General features: G+C 52.2%; 1 protein-coding gene across 1 annotated transcript in view; it reads left to right on the top strand.

Moving 5' to 3' along the window:
- SH3RF3 (SH3 domain containing ring finger 3) overlaps nt 1-19,917 on the top strand; it is a gene marked incomplete at its 5' end in the record, with an annotated part of 156,937 nt that extends 137,020 nt beyond the window's left edge. The window contains 2 exons of the mRNA XM_011980555.1: nt 5,786-6,117; nt 16,836-19,917. Of these exons, the coding sequence (XP_011835945.1) occupies nt 5,786-6,117; nt 16,836-17,004 (501 nt within the window). The remainder of the gene's footprint in view (nt 1-5,785; nt 6,118-16,835) is intronic.

The following is a 19,917-nucleotide window of genomic DNA, read 5'->3' as shown; positions in this document are numbered from 1 at the left end:
TGGGACTGTCTGCAGGTGCTCCCAGGACACTGCGGATCCAGTTGTGTCTGAACATCCCTACCCAGTGACCACTATCTCCCAAGTCTCAGCTCACAAAAACATCTTTGAGTGCAGCTGGTGGAGTTAAAGTGTGTGATTGTGTTCAATTCTTTGTCCCCAAAGCTGGTGAGTTTTTAGCTCCCCTTCTGGTGCTGAAAATAGTACGTAACCCGTCGGCGTGTGCAGTGCAGTGTGTGCAGCGTTCTGCAGATTGAGGTTCTCATGGGTTATCATGGCTAACTTTGCAAATTGAGCCCCTTTCTACCCGCTTCCCATGGTACCTGACCCAGCGTTTGGTGTGTGCCCAACCAACGCAAACTGATTTTAAATATTGCCTGAGGCAAAGAGATTGACGGTGAGAATCTGTTTGAAGGAAGTGGTGGGACAGCCACCTCTCTCCACATGGCTTAATCAAGAAGGCAGCTGGATAAATGTGCACTTATGGGTCACGTGTACAGGTTTACTTCATTTTAATGCAACGACTTGTATCTCTGTTTAATGTTGCTTTTTGCAAATCAAATTGTATTCCCTTTGGCTCCTTAACATTTCAGAGACAATTTTCATAACTTTTAATTGACCTTTAACTGGCACTGAATCTTAATTGAAGCTTTCAATTGCTTTTGCCAAGATTTTATACTAATGTTCTGTGAAACAGTTAAGGTCCCTAGAGGAGCCCCCATCTTAATCATAACAAAAAAATCTATTACTTTACCATTTGTATAATGTTTTATAGTTTTCCTGTATAGAGTGTAGTATGAATAAATGCCTTCAAAATTCTCCTTTTTAAATATCAGATTTCTAGATGATTCTTTAAAGTGGAGTACAACTGGATTTCAGGCTGTGTGTGTGTGAGTGTGTAAGCACACACACACATACGGCTTTTTCTGGATATAACTCATAAGCTCTCCCTTCTCTAACATGACAGTATTCTGTGCCTGGACACAGGGATGCTTTCACACCTAGATCTTGAGAGCCAGGGCTGCAGCACAGCCTCATGGCAGGCCTCCAGTCCTTGGCCCTCCCTGGCGCTTGATCTCCTACACACCTCCCAGCTCCTGGCTTCTCACCTTGTGTCTGGGAAGGGGGGCTCACCTGGAGCCAGCCAGACAGTTCAGGTCCACAGAATCAGTGTGTGCGCTCCAGCTGGAAGTCCAGCACCGTGGGGCCCTGCTTTCAACCCATGTGCGTACCTGGCTGGGGCACTGAGTAGGTGTCAGAAACCCTCAGTAACCTTCTTTCATCTCTTTCCCAAGGAGCTGGCCCCTTCTCTGTGTCTTGACATTACTCTTTGTCATCTGGAAATCACTTACCGAGTTGCACGACGACCACTGGCTTCTAATTGATGGCTTCCTATGTTCTGTATCAGAATCATTTTTGGTCCTCATTTCAGACCCACAGAAGCAGAATCTTTGGGGGTGGGGCCCACATTTTGCATTTTGTGGAGCTCCCTGACAATCTTTGTATACAGAATTAGAGAGCTGAGAGACCCCCAGTGGTTCGGGTGCTCTCCCAAGGCGAGGCATGTGGAGGTCTTGGATAGGAATCTCATTTTATTTATTTGACAAAAATATATTGGGAACTAACTAGGTCCTAGGTATTTCGTAAACTATTTAATATTCAGAGATGAGTTAAACACATAAAAACAGCAACCTAATCACCAGATATTGATGAGATGCATTAATCCTTTAAAAGTGCTCCTATATCTGTCATCTCAGCAGCTCAGCAAGGCAGCTGGTACCCTTCCAAAGGTGCAGAAACAAAACGCAAGTGGAGAGGACGGGGAGCCGGGCCTTCGCCACACCCGCAGAGTCTGCACCCAGCAGTGTGGTTGGCACAGGATGTGATAGAAGAAGGGGAGGGGGAAGCTGGGCAGACTGAGGGCACTGGGTGGTGGGGAGAGCCTTCCAGAAGAGGGACATCCCAGCAGGGCGGCAGCAGCCCATCACTTCCGTGGAGGAAAGACCAGTGCACGTTTCTCAGCAGATCTGTCTCCCACCCAGGCCAGGACGTTTCAGAGCAAACGAGGCATTTTGTTCCTAACAGATCAGTCTGTTTGGCTTTCTCCCTGAGAGGCTGAACTGATTAGAGCCTGACCATCCAGAAAGGTCATTGGAATGGAAAGTGATCCTCCCAACAGAGAGGAGTGCAGGCCACAGATGGAAACAGCAGAGTGCTAGAGGGAACGTCTGCAGAAGAAAGCAGTCAGGAAAACGTAACAGGGATGCCAAATCCCCATCCCACTGGGCTCATGAACATTGCTCACTTACTCCCAGTCCCAGGAGAAACCCAGCAAATCCCTCTTTCCTTAACATAATCTTTCAGCCCAGATCAGTCCTAAATTGTGTCCTCTAAAACCTCATCTCCTCCCACGTTGTTGTCCCCAAAGTCAATCTATGAGCCTCTTCCCACCACGTGCAAACTGTCCATTGGCTCTTCTTTCCTGCCGCACACGAGACGACCACCAGGGAAGTGCCTGGATCGTCTACCTCCATATTCCATGGATTCCGTGAGCATGACGATTGTTAGTGCTGGGGAATTCCACAGTGATTGGTAATAGCTGATGCTTAAGGCATTAGCAGAATTCTGTCCTGGAAGGCGGACATTTTGGAGAGGGTTTTCTAGCCATGACATCAGCGTTTTTCCAAGTTAATTAAGTGTTCAGTTTGTTTAATCCTGGAGAATTGAGACAGGAAAATTATCCATCACATTTACGCACCCCACCCTTTCCAAAGCAGACAGCTAAGGCTGGGCCTGACTGCAGATACTCTCAGTGGCTGGGTGGTGAGGCAGCAGGGCCTCAGCCTCTCCAGCTCCACCGTACCCCATGTCGAGGCCCACGGTGCCCTGGAAGCAAGGATCTGTCCACCGAGTCCCTCTCTACTCAGTGGCCAGAAGGGCTCTCCCCGAGGGGCCCGTGAGCCCTCAGCTGGACTCAGTCCATTCAGCAAACAAGAGTTGAATGCCTGTTGTCTTCTCAGCACTGTGCTAGGCGCTGGTGGGGATGCTGCAGTGACCAAAACGAACACGACCCCTGTACGTCCAAAGCTTTGATTCTAGCGGGGAGCCTGGGAGGGGATGAACAGCCACCAGGCCCCTTCACGGGGAAGAGGAAACAGAGGTGGACAGAGAAAGGTTAATTCCTTTTCCTTTGGGCAACGCAAGGCCACCCGGGTCTCCTGCCTGCCAGGAAGGGAGGAGCGGCCAGCAGCCCCAGAGCCTGCAGAGTGGGCCCCAACGGGACACATGGGGCAGGCCTGGCTTCTGTCCCTGCATCCTGGACTGCTGTCCTTGTGACCTAGGGATCCCAGCCTTAGCACTGATGACATTTGAGGCCGGATAACCCTGCCGTGGGGGTTTCCCTCACATTGGAGAATGTTTACCAACATCCCTGGGCTCTGCCCACCAGATGCCAGTGGCGCCCCTGAGTTGTGACAGCCCAGATGTCTTCAGACATTGCCACCTGTCCCCTGGGGGCAAGGTCACCCTCCCATCAAGAACTCTTGCTGTGGGTGCAGGCCCCCTGGGAAGCCAGTTCCCACCCCAGGCACTACAGTTCTTTCCATCCTGGCCTGCGGAGGGGCTGACGGGCCCAGCTGCTGGGTCTGCCATCCCCAGGCCGTATGCCCTGCCTGCATCGTGGCCTGAACAAGCCTCCTCACTCCCTGCCCCCAGGCACCCCAGTCAGATCCCAGGGTTCTGCCCCCAACGCCTCACTGTTTCTTCTTTTCCTTTCTAGTTCTACCCAAGCAGTTCCCACTGTGTGTTCCTGGGAACACTCTCTCTCAAGCTGTGCCGCCAACAGGGGTTCTCTGAGAACTAGACTAGGGAAACACCGCCCTTTGAGATGCCAGCACGTGAAGGGCTGCAACGAAATCTATGTCTAACTGATTGCTCCAGGCCGTTTCCTATTGCCCACAACCTCCAGGGCCTGGCACGATGCACAAGACCTTCAGGAAGTTATTGGAGGGAGAGTGAGGCAGGGGGAGATAGGCCAGGGGGCTGCAAGCCCAGTAGCAGAGTCAGGTATCTGGATCCCCGTGCCGCATGGCTCGGAGCTGGGCTGCCTCTTCCTCCTGAAATCGCCCAGAACCCCCCATGGACTGTCAGGACAGAGCCTGAAAGCAGAAACAGCTGACCTCCAAAATGAATCCAGCCTTGGAGGAAACACATTGAGAAAAGCGGGGAGTGAAGGCCGAGACTCAGGCAGTGGAGTCCGGGGCTGGGTTTTCACTCTGAAACCTGGGAGAGGAGATCCATCCACACTTGCCCAGGGCACACCCTCGTTATATCTCCTTCCCTCCCTATTGCATAAGCAGCAGTGGCCTGGGGCACAGGCTCTAAATGCAACGGGATTAATGAATATGGTGGAACAGATGCTGGTCACCAAGGATGATAGGGACGGTCCCTTCAGACACCTTACCCGGTGGAGACCCTTCACCAGGCACTAAGCAGTATCCCACAACCACAGCCCCCAGACTCTGGCGCCGCTGCAACAATAGTCCAGGCGTGTGGCTTGGGGGGACTTGGCTGGGGCGGGAGCAGTTGTGCTCTTAGACACCCAGACCCCAGAGTGACTTGGGCCTCACCGGAGGTCCCATCAGGAACTGTGTCACCTGTCCTGCAAAGTCCACTTAGAAGGGTTGGGGGAGGAAAAAGCAGGTGACGTTGACTGCTGGTTCCTCTACACAGACAATGACGTTGCCAGACTTGGCCAGGGTCCCGTGACAGAGAGAGCTGTGTTGTCGGGGATGGCCCGTCAGCAACTTCCTCCTCTGAGAATGGCATCGCCAGCCTGCCCCAGGGGCCTTGAGACCTATTTTGGACATTTCTGCTAGATTTTGGAAGAGAAAGGAAAACAAGCGTTGGAGGAGTTTTTTTGGGGGGCAGGGTGGGGGGCACAGAGTCTCGGACTGTCACCCAGCCTGGAGTACAGTGGCGCCATCTCAACTCACTGCAACCTCCACCTCCTGGGTTCAAGTGATTCTCCCACCTCAGGCTCCTGAGGAGCTAGGATTACAGGCAAGTGCCACCATGTTCAGCTAATTTTTGTATTTTTAGTAGAGACGGGGTTTCACCATGTTGGCCAGGCTGGTCTCGAACTCCTGACCTCAAGTGATCTGCCCACCTTGGCCTCCCAAAGTTCTGAGATTACAGACGTGAGCCCCCGTGCCCAGCCTGGATGAGCTTTTGGGTTTAGCTTTGTTTTCCTCCTCTGAGCCACTTTACAAGGTTATTTTTAAAGTTTCCCAATGGAACCATTCTCCACGGGTCTCTCGCCCTTCTACCCATCTTACAACTGAGATGCCATCTGCTTGCCTGTCTTTTCAAGATGTCTGTGTAGGCACCAGCGTTGGAAAATAGAAATAATGTCAGTCTTCAAAGCAAAGAGCAGGCATGCTTACTGCCTGACTCCAGAGCAGAGGGCCAGTGTCCTCACAGTCCAGTAGAGAGGATTTGGTCTCCCGAAGTTCCGGGCCCTCTGCTTTAACGCAGCCCGGCGTGCCTGCAAGCGTCACCTGGCCCTCACTGGTTCACCATGTGGGAACTGGAGTTCAGGGAACTGGTGGAAGAAAATGCTGGTACTCTGACTACTGCTGTTGCTGTGAATGGTAAAGTCTTTTGTCTCTGAAAAAATAAGAAATGAAAAAATAAAGTTCCTCATAGGAAGATGCATTTGTCTCTCTCTGACAGCAAGGGCATTGGAAAACATTTACCTGTTTGGTTTCCATCTTGTGTGTCTCCCCAGAAAGAGAAGAAGAGTGGGCTCCTGAAGCTTCTAGCCGGAGCATCCACCAAGAAGAAGTCACGCTCCCCGCCATCTGTGTCTCCAACCCACGACCCCCAGGTGGCCATGGACGCCCTGCTCCAAGGTGCAGTGGGCCCCGAAGTGTCCTCACTGTCTACCCACGGCAGGGCAGGGTCCTGCCCCATAGAGAGCGAGATGCAGGGTGCCATGGGGATGGAGCCTCTGCACAGGAAGGCGGGCTCCTTGGATCTGAACTTCGCATCTCCTTCCCGGCAAGCACCTCTGTCCATGGCTGCCATCCGCCCCGAGCCCAAGCCGTTGCCCAGAGAGAGGTAAGTGGAGGGGCTTGCCTGCTCTGTGGCATGCTGTGGTTTGGCCTCTGAGGTCTGGAGCCGCCTTCGGGGAGCAGGGACACTGTGGCCTTGCTGGGATTAGGTTTACCAGATGTCCCTCAACACCCAGATCCACGTGGTCCTGAGCTTCAGTGGTGAGCGCCAGATGAGACGAGTTTGGGAACTGGAGTGTTATTTCGTGTTCTGCATCCATCTGGTTCCTGAGTTTGGAATTGCAAAGGAGCCATCAGGAAATGTGTCAGGACCGAGTGGTTCTGAGTGTAAATAGTGGGAGACTAGGCAGTGAGTGGTCTGTGCCCCCTCAACCCTGGGGGACCCTGGAGCGGGCCCCTGGGCTGAGTCCCCTGTGGGCCTATGTGTCCCGCTCAGGGAGCAGCTCTTCCCTTGTGAGCCTCAATCCACTGGGCATCTTAGAATTATGATGTTACTCAAGACGGCTTCAAGTCTATAGATACCCTTGAATTATGATGGCTTTGGGGGTTTAGAGTCCGTCAGTTTGAACCCTTTGAAATTGCCCATATTCATTCATTTCTATGCTTAATAGCAACTTCACGTGGTTCCGCCTAGGCTTCTACCAATCTGGAAACTGAGTCTGGTTGAGGCAACATGGCCCACTAAGGCTGTGGGCCGTGGGGCTGCAGGTTCTTGGGTTTCACCTGGGGCTAGAGGCGTACCTGGCTTGGATCCCCCTGTGTGAGTTATCCATCCTAAAAGGGCTCTCAGATAAAAGCTGAAGGCATCGCGGAGAGATACAATGGCTGTCAAGTTAGGATGGCAGGAAGATGTGATCCTTACTGAGTGCCTACACATTGTCACATTGCTGAAATAATAGAACACAAACAACCTCCCAAAAAGACAGTCCTGGTGTTTCCACCAGAACCTTTCCTCCCTTGGCTGTTCGGGTACCTGCAACCTGAGAAGGCAGCCTCTGCCCTGAACACCTGCTGCCCTCCCAGACACCATTCCCAGTGCCACGTGGGGAATGAGACGGGCCCTATCTAGATCAGAGTCTAGTTTTCTAGCCTCACAAATTCTTCTGTATCGTTTTCTAGCTTCTCCAGTTCTTCGTCAAGAGCCAGATGGTAAATACTGCAGATGTTGCAGTCCTGCTGGGTCTGTGGTGACCACTCCCTCTGCCTTCACGGTGGGAGAATGGCCACGCACCTTATGTAGATGAATGGGCCGGTGTCCCAGTAAACCCCTACTTGTGAACACTGAAATTTAAGTTTCATGTAATTTCCGTAGGGCATGAACTAGTCTTCTGATTTCTTTTTCAACCATTTCAAAATGTGACAACATTCATAGCTCTAAGACTACACATATTAGCCGCAGGCACAGTTTGCCAGCCGCGACAGAGATGATGCCCAGCACCAAGCCTATGGCGCTAGGGCTCCAGAATGGACAGGGCTGTCTACAGGACCCACAGCTACTGACTTCTGCTAACCAGTTACAACGGAAGTCACATGTACACCTGCTGTTCGTTTCACAAGAGCTGGATGTTCTGCACACGGGCAACGTTCAGAACACTCAGCAGTGGGCATGGATTCCGGCTATGCGTGCCCAGGACAGCCAGGCGCTGCCTGCAGTGTTCCCCAAGCGCTACATGTGTGTGGTCTCAGTGAACACTCCCAAGAACCCTACGAAATCAGTTATCCTCGTTTTACTGATGAGGAGACCAAGGTTTTGTGACAGGCTAGGTAACTGGCCCAAGATCACATAGCTAGTTAGTAGCCAAGCCAGAGATTCAGCTGAGGGCTTTCTGACCTCAGAGCCCAGGCCCTGAGCTACCTGACTGTAGGGTGTGCAGTCAGCAGCACCCCCAGTCCTGTGTAGTCACAGGGCCTATCATCAGCTTGTGGACAGTGTGGGACATGTCACAGCCCTGCCAGGGGTCAGCACCAGTGTTGGGTCCTGCAGATCCATCAGCACTGCCATGCCAGTCCCAACCCAACAGCCACACTCACAGGGAGAACTGCCTTCCCCTCCATGGAGCCCCAGGCCCTTGGGGGACTGGGTTCACACTGCACACCACACTATACAAACATACACACACCAGACATACACCATACAAACACACACACCCCACATACATCATACAAACACACCCCACACATACACCATACAAACACACACACCCCACATACATCATACAAACACACACAGCACACTATACAAACATACACACACCAGACATACACCATACAAACACACACACCCCACATACATCATACAAACACACACCACACATACACCATACAAACACACACCCCACATACATCATACACACACCACACATACACCATACACACACACACACTCCACATACATCAAACACACACCACACATACACCATACACACACACACACCACACATACACCATACAAACACACACCACACATACACCATACAAACACACACCACACATACATCATACAAACACACACTACACATACATCATACAAACACACACACCCCACATACATCATACAAACACACCCCACACATACACCATACAAACACACACACCACACATACATCATACAAACACACACACCACACATACATCATATACACACACACCACACATACACCATACAGACACACACACACCACATACATCATACAAACATACACCACACATACACCATACACATATCCTACATACATCATACACACACACCACACATACACCATACAAACACACACACACCACAGATACATCATACAAACACACACACCACACATACACCATACAAACACACACCACACACACTGTAAACACACACCCCACATACACCATACACACACCACACACTGCACTCACCCCGCACACACTGCAAACACACACACACCACACATGCTGCAAACATACACCATACACATACACACTGTGCAAACACATCACACACCATACATACACGCCACATACACACACCATGTAAATTGTGCAGACACACACACTGCACACCACACAAACATGCACTGCACACACCACACCAGGCAAACACACATAACACACAGATACACATACTATACACAAATTGCACATCAAGCAAACACTCACACAAACACACATTCAGACACACAACACACACCCATCTTCTCTTTCCTTCTCATCTCCTCCTCCTCCACTTCGTCCACCTCCCATCCCCTCCTAAGGAGTCTCCTCCGCATCAGAACCTCCCTTCATGGGACCAACACCTGCTGCCTGTGTTTTCCGAATGGGTCCCGGCCCTTGTCTGGAGTCACGGAGTTGGTCTGCCAGCCCGTGAGAATGACCGACTTTGGGATATGTCAAAGCTGTTCTCATGTCTGCCCTAGGATTCTTCTTCCCCAGACCCTCAACTTTATCTTCAAAGACATGACTTCCCGACTCCTCCATAAAAGGTCTTGAAAGACTCTGTTCTACAAAGCCGTGGGCATCTCTGATGAATTAGAAAATTCAGACTCACTCCAGTTCTCCGAGTGTTCCATCTAATCAGGGGTCATTGTACCCGGGGACTCTTGGTGGCCTCCTTGCACCAAAGCGCTGTGTAGCATTCGTTAAAGAGAAGTGTTTCCAACATAGAGCCTGAAACCAAACTGCTCATGAGCCCCAGAAATGCCCCCTCCCCTCAACATGGTAGCCACAGACTGCCTGGTTTCCTGGGGAGCCCTGGCAGGGCGGAGCTGAGGGCATGACTGGGAAAATGCTGACTCCACAGGCTGGGACAGCAGCAGAGAGCACTTGGACTTGGGCCCTGCAGACTTGTGAGTAAAACTTACTTCCAGGCTTACTTGGGAGGAGGAGCAGCTGGGCTGCGCCCTATGCAGAAGTGAGAGTCTCTGCAGTGGGGCCAGAACACTTGGCTGCCAAGCACTCCTGGAGGGCCTGAGGTGTGCAAGGCCCACCTATGGTCATGAAAGTGGGAATGCAGGCAGCAGGGCAGTATGGGCTGTCAGAGTCAAGGTTTCCACCCTGAAATGCCAAGGAGGAACGGGCAGTGTTGCTGCCTGCGTTTCTTGGGCCTCTCCGATGCCCAGACTCCTTCAGATCTCAACCGTTTCTCTCTTGAGACTCTGGAAAGAGAGCGGGCACTGCTCCCCTCTCCAATCTCAGAGGAAGGACATTCAGGTAGAAGGTGCTGCAAAGGGAGCTCCTCTGAGAAAGGACTAGGGGAGTGTGCTGTGGGCAGTTCCTTGGGGCCGAGTGAGCCAGGCCTGCAGGCTCAGCAGCCCAGCCCCAGCAGCTGGCAGGCAGCAGGCCAGTCTCACAAGTAGACTTATGAGCCAAACCCACAAGCCTGGGGTATAAGTAAATCAGAGGGCCATGCCCCATTGCTTCCAAGGGGACCTCATCTTTACGTGTCTGGTATATTCTTGTCCTGCGGACTATGTGCAGAGGGAGCTGAATTTCCAGAAGTTGCTTGTGGAACTCATAATACGGGTGTGGTCATGGGAAATGCAGGCAGCAAATGCACATGGCATCAGGTTAGAACTGTCTAATGCCCCGGTTCCCAGCAGGGCTACACCAGCCCTAGGCTGTTCTGGTGCAGGGCCAGGCAAGCTGAGTTCTGGGACCAGCCCCTCCTGCCCACTGGATGCCTGCCTGCTGGCTCTTCTGAACCTTGGCAGTATCAAGTATCGTAGAGAGGCTTTGAGTAGCCAAACACACCGGCCACCTACCAGCCATTTCATCCATCTTTCGTTCTTTCATTTCTTTCTTTCTTTCTTGTCTTTTTCTTTCTTTTTTTTTTTTTTTTTTGAGACAAAGTCTCACTCTGTCACCGAGGCTGGAGTGCAGTGGTGCAATCTCGCCCCATTGCAACCTCCACCTCCCAGATTCAAGCAATTCTTGTGCCTCAGCTTCCCAGGTAGCTGGGATTACAGGCATCCACCAACATGCCTGGCTGATTTTTGTGTTTTTAGTAGAGACAGGGTTTTGCCATGTTAGCCAGGCTGGTCTCAAACTCATGGCCACAAGTGATCCGCCCACCTCGGCCTCCCAGAGTGCTAGGATTACAAGCATGAGCCACTGCACCTGGCCCCCTTTCTTCATTTTTATAGTCCTAGTTTCCACATACATAAAATGGGGATAATAATACATGTCTGGGTATAATACTTGTAAATCACCTAGATTAACACCAGAACAAGTATGAGTGCACACTAAACAACACAACAATAATAATATATGCTATTGTGTCCAGAGTTGGTTCCTGGTGGGTTGGTGGTCTCGCTGACTTCAAGAATGGAGCTATGGACCTTCGTGGTGAAGAACGAAAGGACAAAGCTTCCACAGCATGGAAGGGGACCCAGCAGGTTGCCCTGGGGTGGCCAGCTTTTATTCCCTTATTTGTCCCCTCCCGTGTTCCATTTTTGTCCTATCAGAATGCCCTTTTTTCTGTCATCCTTGTGATTGGCTACTTTTAGGATCCTGCTGACTGGTGCATTTTACAGAGCACTGATTGGTGCATTTTATAGTCCTCTTGCTAGCTACAGAGTGCTGATTGGTGCATTTTACAGAGTACTGATTGGTGCATTTTACAATCCCCTTGCTAGCTACAGAGTGCTGATTGGTGCATTTTACTCTCCTAGCTACTGAGTGCTGATTGGTGCGTTTTACAATCCTCCTGTAAGAAAGAAAAGTTCTCCAAGTCCCCACTCGACCCAGGAAGTCCAGCTGGCTTCACCTTTCACTATGACCTCTCTAATAATAATATATGCTGTGACATCTATGATAATAGTAAGATGGTGATGGTGAGGGCACCTGCAGCACTGCCTGGCCCACTGCCACCACTTTGACCTGCACAGGCTTCTCCCCAGATGTTCACGTCGGATCAGCTCATCCTCAGCTCTTGATGGCCTGTTAGGATTTGTTAGGATTTCAACGTTCCTTGCTCTGATCCATTATGTGTGTGGTGAGCGGAATAATGACCCCCAAAGACGTCTGTGCCCTGAACCCTAAAAACTCATGACTATGTTACCATACATGGGAAAGAGGAAGTCAGGTTGCAGATGGAAATAACGTTGGTAACCAGCTAACTTTAAAATAAAGAACTTACCTGGGATTATCCAGGTGGGCCCTGTGTAATCACAAAGGGTCCTTATGAGTAGAAGAGAGAGGCAGAGGAGAAGGTCGGAGTGGCATAATGTGAGCACTCCCCTTTGAAGATGCAGGAAGAAGCCTCCAGAGAAGGGATGAAGGCAGCTTCTAGCCACTGGAAAAAGCAAGGAAACAGCTTCTACCCTAGAGCCTGCAGGAGGAACCAGCCTTGCAGACACCTTGATTTTGGCCCAGTAGACCGTGTTGGAGTTCTGACGGACAGAACTATAATAAATTTGTACAGTGTGATGCCACTACATTTATGGTCATTCGTTACAGCCATAAACAACTAATATGTGTGTTGATATTACAGTTTAGTGTCCAGGGTATAGAAGTATTCTTATCCCCAAGTTCCTAGCAGACACCACTCTGTTACCAGCACATTCCATGGACTCAGGGGCTCATTCGTCTTTGTGTGTTGAAGCAGGTGCTCTGAAAAGGCTACCACGTGGAGGGCTGCTTTGCAGTCCCCCTTGTCAGGGAGGGAAACAGACGACCCCCAAGGAAAGTAGAGCATCCAAACCTCGCACACAGAGCTAATGGTAATAATAATGGAATGAGAATTCGTTCTGATTTTGCCCATTTGGATTCCATGAGCCCCGTGTCTGAAAATTAGCTGTGGTTGCCATAACCGTAATTATACTCAGCAGGGCAGAGTTGCTTGCTGATTTATGACGCACAGTTGTGACCTGGGAGTAGCTGTCATCCTCAGCTGCTCACACGGACGCGACAACGGCCCTCTGTGTCTATAACGGGGAGTATCAATTACTTTCCTGCAGCAGGAAGAACAGCTCAGAGTCTTGGAATGATCTGGACAGAAACGTTAAACGCTCGTCTCGTATAAATTCAGCCCACATCCATCTGGGCTCATTAAATCATTGAATTGCTCAGAAGCACCAAATTACATCTTTCTAACAAATTATATTTTTAAAGCTGCTTGTTTATTTCACATCTGGAAGTTGAGGCAAAAGCCAAAACTTGCATTCAGAGTCTGAGAAATCATCTCGCCCTTTGCCTTCCTTTCTTTCCTTGGGGAAGAGAGAGGAGGAGCAGGTGTTCGGAAGAGGTAGAGGATAGCAGAAGGCCACAGGTAGGATGGCGCTGGTCCTGTGGGCCCTCGCAGCCTCGGTTTGTGTGCATGCGGTCTGATCTCACAGACTGCTGGCTGCATCTCGGCAGCCATCTGTCCTCCTTCAAGGAGGGCCAGCAGGAAGCCCTCACAGAGACGCTGGGCTGGGAGGAAGGAGGTGCCTCCGCCCGCCCTCCTTCCTCCGGGCCTGCACGTCCCTGAGAGCAGCGTCTGGTTCACCAGCAGACAGCCCATGGGAACCAGTCCAAGCCTCGTGCACCTGCAGACACTCCGAGACACTTAGAGTTGGCTGGTACTCGGGGCTGGGACCCAGAACCTGGCCTGTTCTTCTTCCCCAGGATTAGGAACACTGCACCCCTAAGTCAGCCTCAGGAACCCCTCCTCCATGTCACCTCCTCTCACCAGCCTGACGCAAGCTGGACCCATGTGCCCATGGGCTGTGCGCTCCATAGGGCTGGACCTTTGTCTCCTGTCTGCACATCTTTCCTGAGCCTGGCATCGAGCCAAACTGCCCCAAAGCCATGGCTTCTGCGCCCCAGTCTCTATGAGTATGTGGGGTGGGGGAGGGCAAAGGCTTCCTCCCTGAGCATGCACTCAGCTCGATTTTCAGACACCAGTGTGCACGCATTCCCTCCCAGAGTTGCTAAAAATCCGCATTCCCTAGTCCGTTCCCCGTAAGTCGTATCAAGTAGGTCCAGGATGGGCCCAGGGAACTGTAGGGGGTCCTGAAGTATGTGAGCCACGCTTGGAGCACGCGTGCAGTAATTCCTGTGGCGATGGGGCTTGCAGGCTGGTGCAGGAGGCAGGATGAGTTGGGTAAACAGGTTAGTGGTTGGGCGGTAGAAGGTGGTGAGAGCTGGGAAAGGGCAGGCCCCACATGGCCACACAGGGCAGGGCGTTCTGGGCAGAGAGAGCAGCATACGCAGGAGCCCTGAGGTGGGTGCACCTGGGGCCTCCAGGGCACGGCGGAGCAGAGCTGGAGGAGTGGGAGGGGCGCAGCATGGAGGGCCTGGAAATGCTGGGATGTTTAGACTGTGGCCCCTCCTCTAAGAGGGATGGGGACTGCTGGAGCCTTCTGAGCCTCTGCCCAAAAGGAGCCTCAGCTGTGAGGCAGCTGAGTCCGAGCAGGGTGAAAGCAGGAGGCCCAGAGCGGGCAGCTGCCAGGACCAGGAGCCACCCACAGAAGCGCCGCACAGAGGCCACCAGGGAAGGCATCCAGAGCCACAGGGGCCATGTCTCCTATCTCCTAGACAGCCTCAGCGTCTGTGGAGATGGGTACCCGGGCAGTCCAGTGCTGGTTATTGAGTGTCTTTGCCCTGCCAGGCCCATCTCAGTGCTACTCAGCAAAGTGGGTGTCGGAGGAACCGTCAGCCGGGGGTTTTTAGGCAGAGAGAACAGCTGCACCCTGCCTGCCGCAAAATCCACCACATGTGGGATCTGGGCTTTAGACCGGAGGCCCAATACCCTGGTGCCCCAGGGGCTTCTCCTCTCAGGCCTTACTGCACATTCCTCACCCACACAAGGGCTGGGGGCATGCAGAGGCCCAGCCAGGCATCGGGCAAGCATGCCGCTGTGGAGTTTCCCCAGGGCAGAGGGAGACCCAGCTGGTGGGAGTGAGTACGGGGCCCTGCCTGTCGGGCCGCAAGCATGAGGGCCGAGGGCACAAGGCCCAGCGGGTTTGTCCTTGGCAGTGTTTCAGAGGAAGGCTCTCCTGGGGCCACCACAGCTGCTTCTCAGCCTTGTTCCTCCTCCTCTGCAGCTTGCAGGATGAGTGTGGGACAGAGCAGGGCTGTGTGTGTGTGTGTGTGTGTGTGTGTCCTGTCAAACACAAACACAGCCGGACACTAGTGAAAGTGGTCAGACAGGTTTTAATCAGCAACATAATGGACATTTGCAATGGGGAATAGGGTCCAGGGTGAGCTGAGCTCAGGTTCAATTGGCTCACAAATGACTGGGGGTTTCCAAGAGAGAATGAGGAGCAGGGAGGCAGTGAGTGGGGGCTCAGGAAAGTGAGGGAAGTGAAAAGTTACAGATGGTGGAAGCGGGTGGTCTGTGCGAATACATCTGGACACGCTGACGTGCTCACTGAAGTCAGGAGACAGGCCCTGTCCTCAGGTGTGGCTGGAACTCACAGTCGATTCTTTTGGCTGCCGTGAGGTTTCTCAGGCAGGCATTTTAAGGGGGGCTGGGGTCAGCCTAGGGATGCCACCTTGAGCTGTTGGAAGCTATGTTAGTGGTTGTTCAAGTTGTTATAGGCAGAGGTGAGGCCCAGCCAAGAAGAGGGTTCAGAGGAGCCAGGCTGGAGTGTGGTCGAGGAGAGAACTCTTGGTCAGTGTCACAGCTAAGTGTTGTCAGGAGCACCTGCCACAGCCCAGAGAGCCCCTGGAGTGCACTCAGAGCTCCAGCACCTGCCATGCAGCACACCTCATGCCCCTGGGCCCCTGCAGGCGGAGGCCATGCAGGGAAGGCCCCAGGGAAGGCTCCTGTCTCTGCTTCTACACTACGGCATATTGGTCTGAAAACAGGGACTCCAGAGAGGCCTCAGAGGCTGCAGGGGGCCCAAGTGTTGTGGAAATGAGACGTGGGGAAAGTTGGGCCTTATTGATGATAATGTGGCCTCAGCCAGTTCCAATGCTAAGGCACTGGGAAAAAATCTTACGATTTTTGGAGCACATCTAAAAATAAGGACAGGTTGGGCACGGTGGCCCATGCTTGTAATCCCAGCCCTTGGAGAGCCTGAGGCCAGCGGATCACTTGCACTTAGGAGTTCAAGACCAGCCTGGGCAACATAGGAAGACCCCATCTCTACAAAAAAATTTAAAAATTGGCTGGGCATGGTGGTGTGTGCCTTGGTCCCAGCTACTCAGGAGGCTGAGGTGGGAGGGTCACTTGAACCTGGGAGCTCAAGGCTGCAGTGAGCTAGGATCATACCACGGCACTCCAGCCTGGGTGGAAGAGCAAGACCCTGTCTGGAAAAAATAAGGACCACTTACCAAAACAATGTTCCAAGTACCTTTCACACATCACATGGTGCACCAGCCTGTGGGGTGGTGCTACAGTTGAGGGGCTCCGCTTCTCAGAGGAACCGACAGAGGGAGAGATGAGGACAGGAGCCGAGTCTTGACGTTGGGATCGGGCAAATCGGAACACAGTTTGTCCTGACCCTCCCCGGCCCCTGCCCCTGGCAGGCTGCAGTCTGGGTGGGTGGGCCAGGGCAGGAGCACAGATGTGAGATGGGGGGCTATGCTTGGGTGGAGAATCTTCAAGGGGGTGGAACAGTCCAGCTTCTGCATAGATCAATGTCTAAAAGGACAGCAGGGGGAAATGTCTTTTAAACTTTTTTTACAAAAAAAATGAAAAATTTCAAAAGAGTTTTGAAAAAATTAAAAATAAAGATAAATTGTATAAAGTGGGAAAATAGCAGCAAACGACAATAATTCACACCGAGGAAAGGGAAAGAGAAAGCACGACCCGGCAGACGCAGACTCTCTGGGCAGGGCTCACCCTCTGTGCTGTTTCCCCAGGTACCGCGTGGTGGTCTCGTACCCACCCCAGAGCGAGGCGGAGATCGAGCTGAAGGAAGGCGACATCGTCTTCGTGCACAAGAAGCGTGAGGACGGCTGGTACAAGGGAACCCTGCAGCGGAACGGCCGCACGGGCCTCTTCCCGGGCAGCTTCGTCGAGAGCTTCTGAGGACTGGTGCTCCCTGCACCCGGCTCACAGAGCGGGAGGCTGCCTGGGAAGTCCCACGGCACACAGAGAGGGAGCCACGGCGCTCCAAGGGTTCCAGGTCGTCTCCAAGGCACCTGGCGGGGGCCGCCCTGGCCCAGGGTGGGGGCCAGGGACTGTGGAGGTCGTGCCTTCTCCCAAAACCCCCAACGGAGAGCACACCTGGGATGTTCTTCAAGGAAATGTCCACCCCCTCTGTGGAAACTGCAAAGAAAGCACTTTGAGGAAGAGAGGCAGGTGCCGGCGCAGGCAGGCCTGTGGGTGTGGTTTGCAGCCACGGCAGCGTTCATATTTACCACCTAAGCAGGGTTGGAGGTTGCAGGAGGTCTGCAGGCGAGGTGGGTGGCATGGGGGCCAAGAGCGCTGGAGATCATCTTTCTGCGCTGCCCTGGGCTTCCCGCGGGGCTTAGGTTGCTCTGTCACCATTCTATATACCTCAGTCACCTGCCGCCCGGCTGCTCAGCAGGGGTGTTCGTGGTCCTGGGGGGCCTCACGTGAGGCCCTGGGGATCCCCCGGAAAGGCCACCCCACCGCCCCTGTGGGAACCGGAGCAGAATCTGTGGGCTTGTCTCCTGCCAGTAGTATAAGCAACACTTTCTGTTCACCACCACTGTCCCTTGCGTTACTTCTTTCTTACGGCATATTTTTAACGTAAAGCTGTTAGACTTTATATATTTCTAATAGGTCAGACATTGCCTATTTTTCATACATCTGGTGCTGCCTTTTTGTAAAACTAGTAATGACTTGGTTGAGCTTGAAAGAAAGGATGTCTGAGGCGACATCAAAGGGGCAGAATTTTTATATTTCCCATATGGGTTTGGGAGAGCGCCGAGAAGCCCCCCATCCCGCACCTCAGTGCCGGCCAGTACTCCGGGGGCTGGCGGGGTGGATCCATTGAGGGGGTTGGAGGGAGCTTGGAAGCAGCCGGTTTCTTTAAACTCTTACCAAAACCCCGTGCTCTGTCTAGACGGTGATGATTATTATTCAAGACCTGGAAACATTTCAAGGAAGGACCACTATAATTGTCCTTTTGTGTGGCGGTAGAAGGAGCACGCAGGTCAACCCCAGCCGGGAAGGCAACATCTTCCCTTTACTGCCTCAGAGAGAACTGCCATTAGCGTTCTCAGAAGATGATTTCTTGGTATCAAAATGTGCAGTTTCTACAACAGTTCAGATCACCACCACCACCATTTTTCTTCTTTTTTAAAAATAAATAACTGCTCCTGTTTCAGGCAGTGCAAACCTTCATCTGCTGGAGACCAGAGGGACGAGGAGATCAGGGGGTTGCGGCACCGCTGCGTGCTTGCAAGATCGGGGAGCTGGGAGGGCAAGAGAGGAGGAGGTGCAGCTTTGAGGCTGGGAACTCCCTGAGTGGGGCTGATGAATGTACATTCATTAGCACCACGGCTCACCTCCTAGGAAGACTGATGAGGAGTCCTTTGGGAGACAGTTTTGTTCTCAAGATTCACACCTTAGGAACACATTTTTATCACCTCCGAATTTTGATCCATCACCCCTCTCTCCACCTATATTTTTACAAAAACCATTCAGACTTAAATTAAGCTGAATAAACTAGCCTTTGGTAACATAGGGTGACACTGGTTTTCAGGGATGTAACCCATTCCGGAAATACATTCTCTTGCCTGGCATGAAGCCTTTGAAACACGGGCTGCTTATTTTCAGAGTTCCTGTTTTGGGACGTGTCTTGGCTACTTGTTACTTCCAGGTGGCTGCCACACGACGGGTCATGCCTTTCCCTCCCTCCAGATGATAATGGATTTAATAGACTTGGGAAAGTTGTTCAGAATTAAAGAAGAAAAAGTCTGGCTTAAACATAGGAACTTCTGTGTGCCAGTTTGATGACAACCAAAAGCTGTCTATTTACCATTATTGCCAAACTATCAGTTGCCCATCCAGCACCAAAATCCTGTGCGTGTTTAAATTCACGTCACCAAAGAGGTGCACAGATCCAACAACCTGGATGACGCAGATGTTCTCCAGGGAAACCAGATGAAGTCAAGTCTCCAGGTTAATTTTTTTAAGTCTTTTTTTTAAGGCATGCAGCTACCAAGCAACAGAATAGAGTAACCTGAACGTTCTTCCTCTCCCAGGCATGGCCCACATGGTGCTTCCGGTTGAAATGTGTTTTGCCCTCCTGATGGGGGGCGAGGCCACAGCCCACTACCTGCAGCACGGTAGAGAGCTGGGGCAAGTGTCCCCATGTCTTTGGAAGATGTCAGCTGGCCCCTTCCAGGGCAGAGTCGGGTGGGCATTAGTGCCACCTTAGGAAGGAGAGCGATGCGTGGGTCTGGCCAGGGCTCTGGAGCCAATGCCAGGCTGCCTGAGGGCAGAGGAATGCATGGCCCATGTGCATTTCTGAGTATTTTAAACTCGTCCAGCCCCTGCAGCCTTCGTGATGATGTAGCTTGCAGACAAGAGCAGGAGCAGAATTAGCCCTTTCTTCAGGCCATCTTGCCTCAAAGGGCACACATGTTTTGGCGGTTAAGATGAAACTAACCCTTATGTTTCATCCTAGTCCCATGATGTACACATCTTAGCCATGCAGTGGCCTTGGGTGGCCACAGAGATTGGCTTTGAGGAGCTTGGTAGAGTCCACAGCCATGACTGAAGTCAGTGGACACCGAGGGGACAGGACTGCAGGCCACCAGGGGCCTCTGCCCAGAGGGAGGCAGAGAGGATGGTGGCCGCAGGCGCTCTCCTGGCATTCTCATGGGGTGATGCCAGGCCAGGCACCTCAAAACAAGCTCAGCCGACTGGGAGATCCTTTGTACTTTGCACAGTTCACACACACACCCCACCCCAAGTGTTTTTGTTAGACACAAATGTCAGCGTGTGATCTTGGAAGACTTGTCAGTG

This window comes from Mandrillus leucophaeus, unplaced genomic scaffold, assembly GCF_000951045.1.
Source record: "Mandrillus leucophaeus isolate KB7577 unplaced genomic scaffold, Mleu.le_1.0 Scaffold214, whole genome shotgun sequence".
NCBI lineage: Eukaryota > Metazoa > Chordata > Mammalia > Primates > Cercopithecidae > Mandrillus > Mandrillus leucophaeus.
This window is presented reverse-complemented; position numbering and strand designations above follow the sequence as displayed.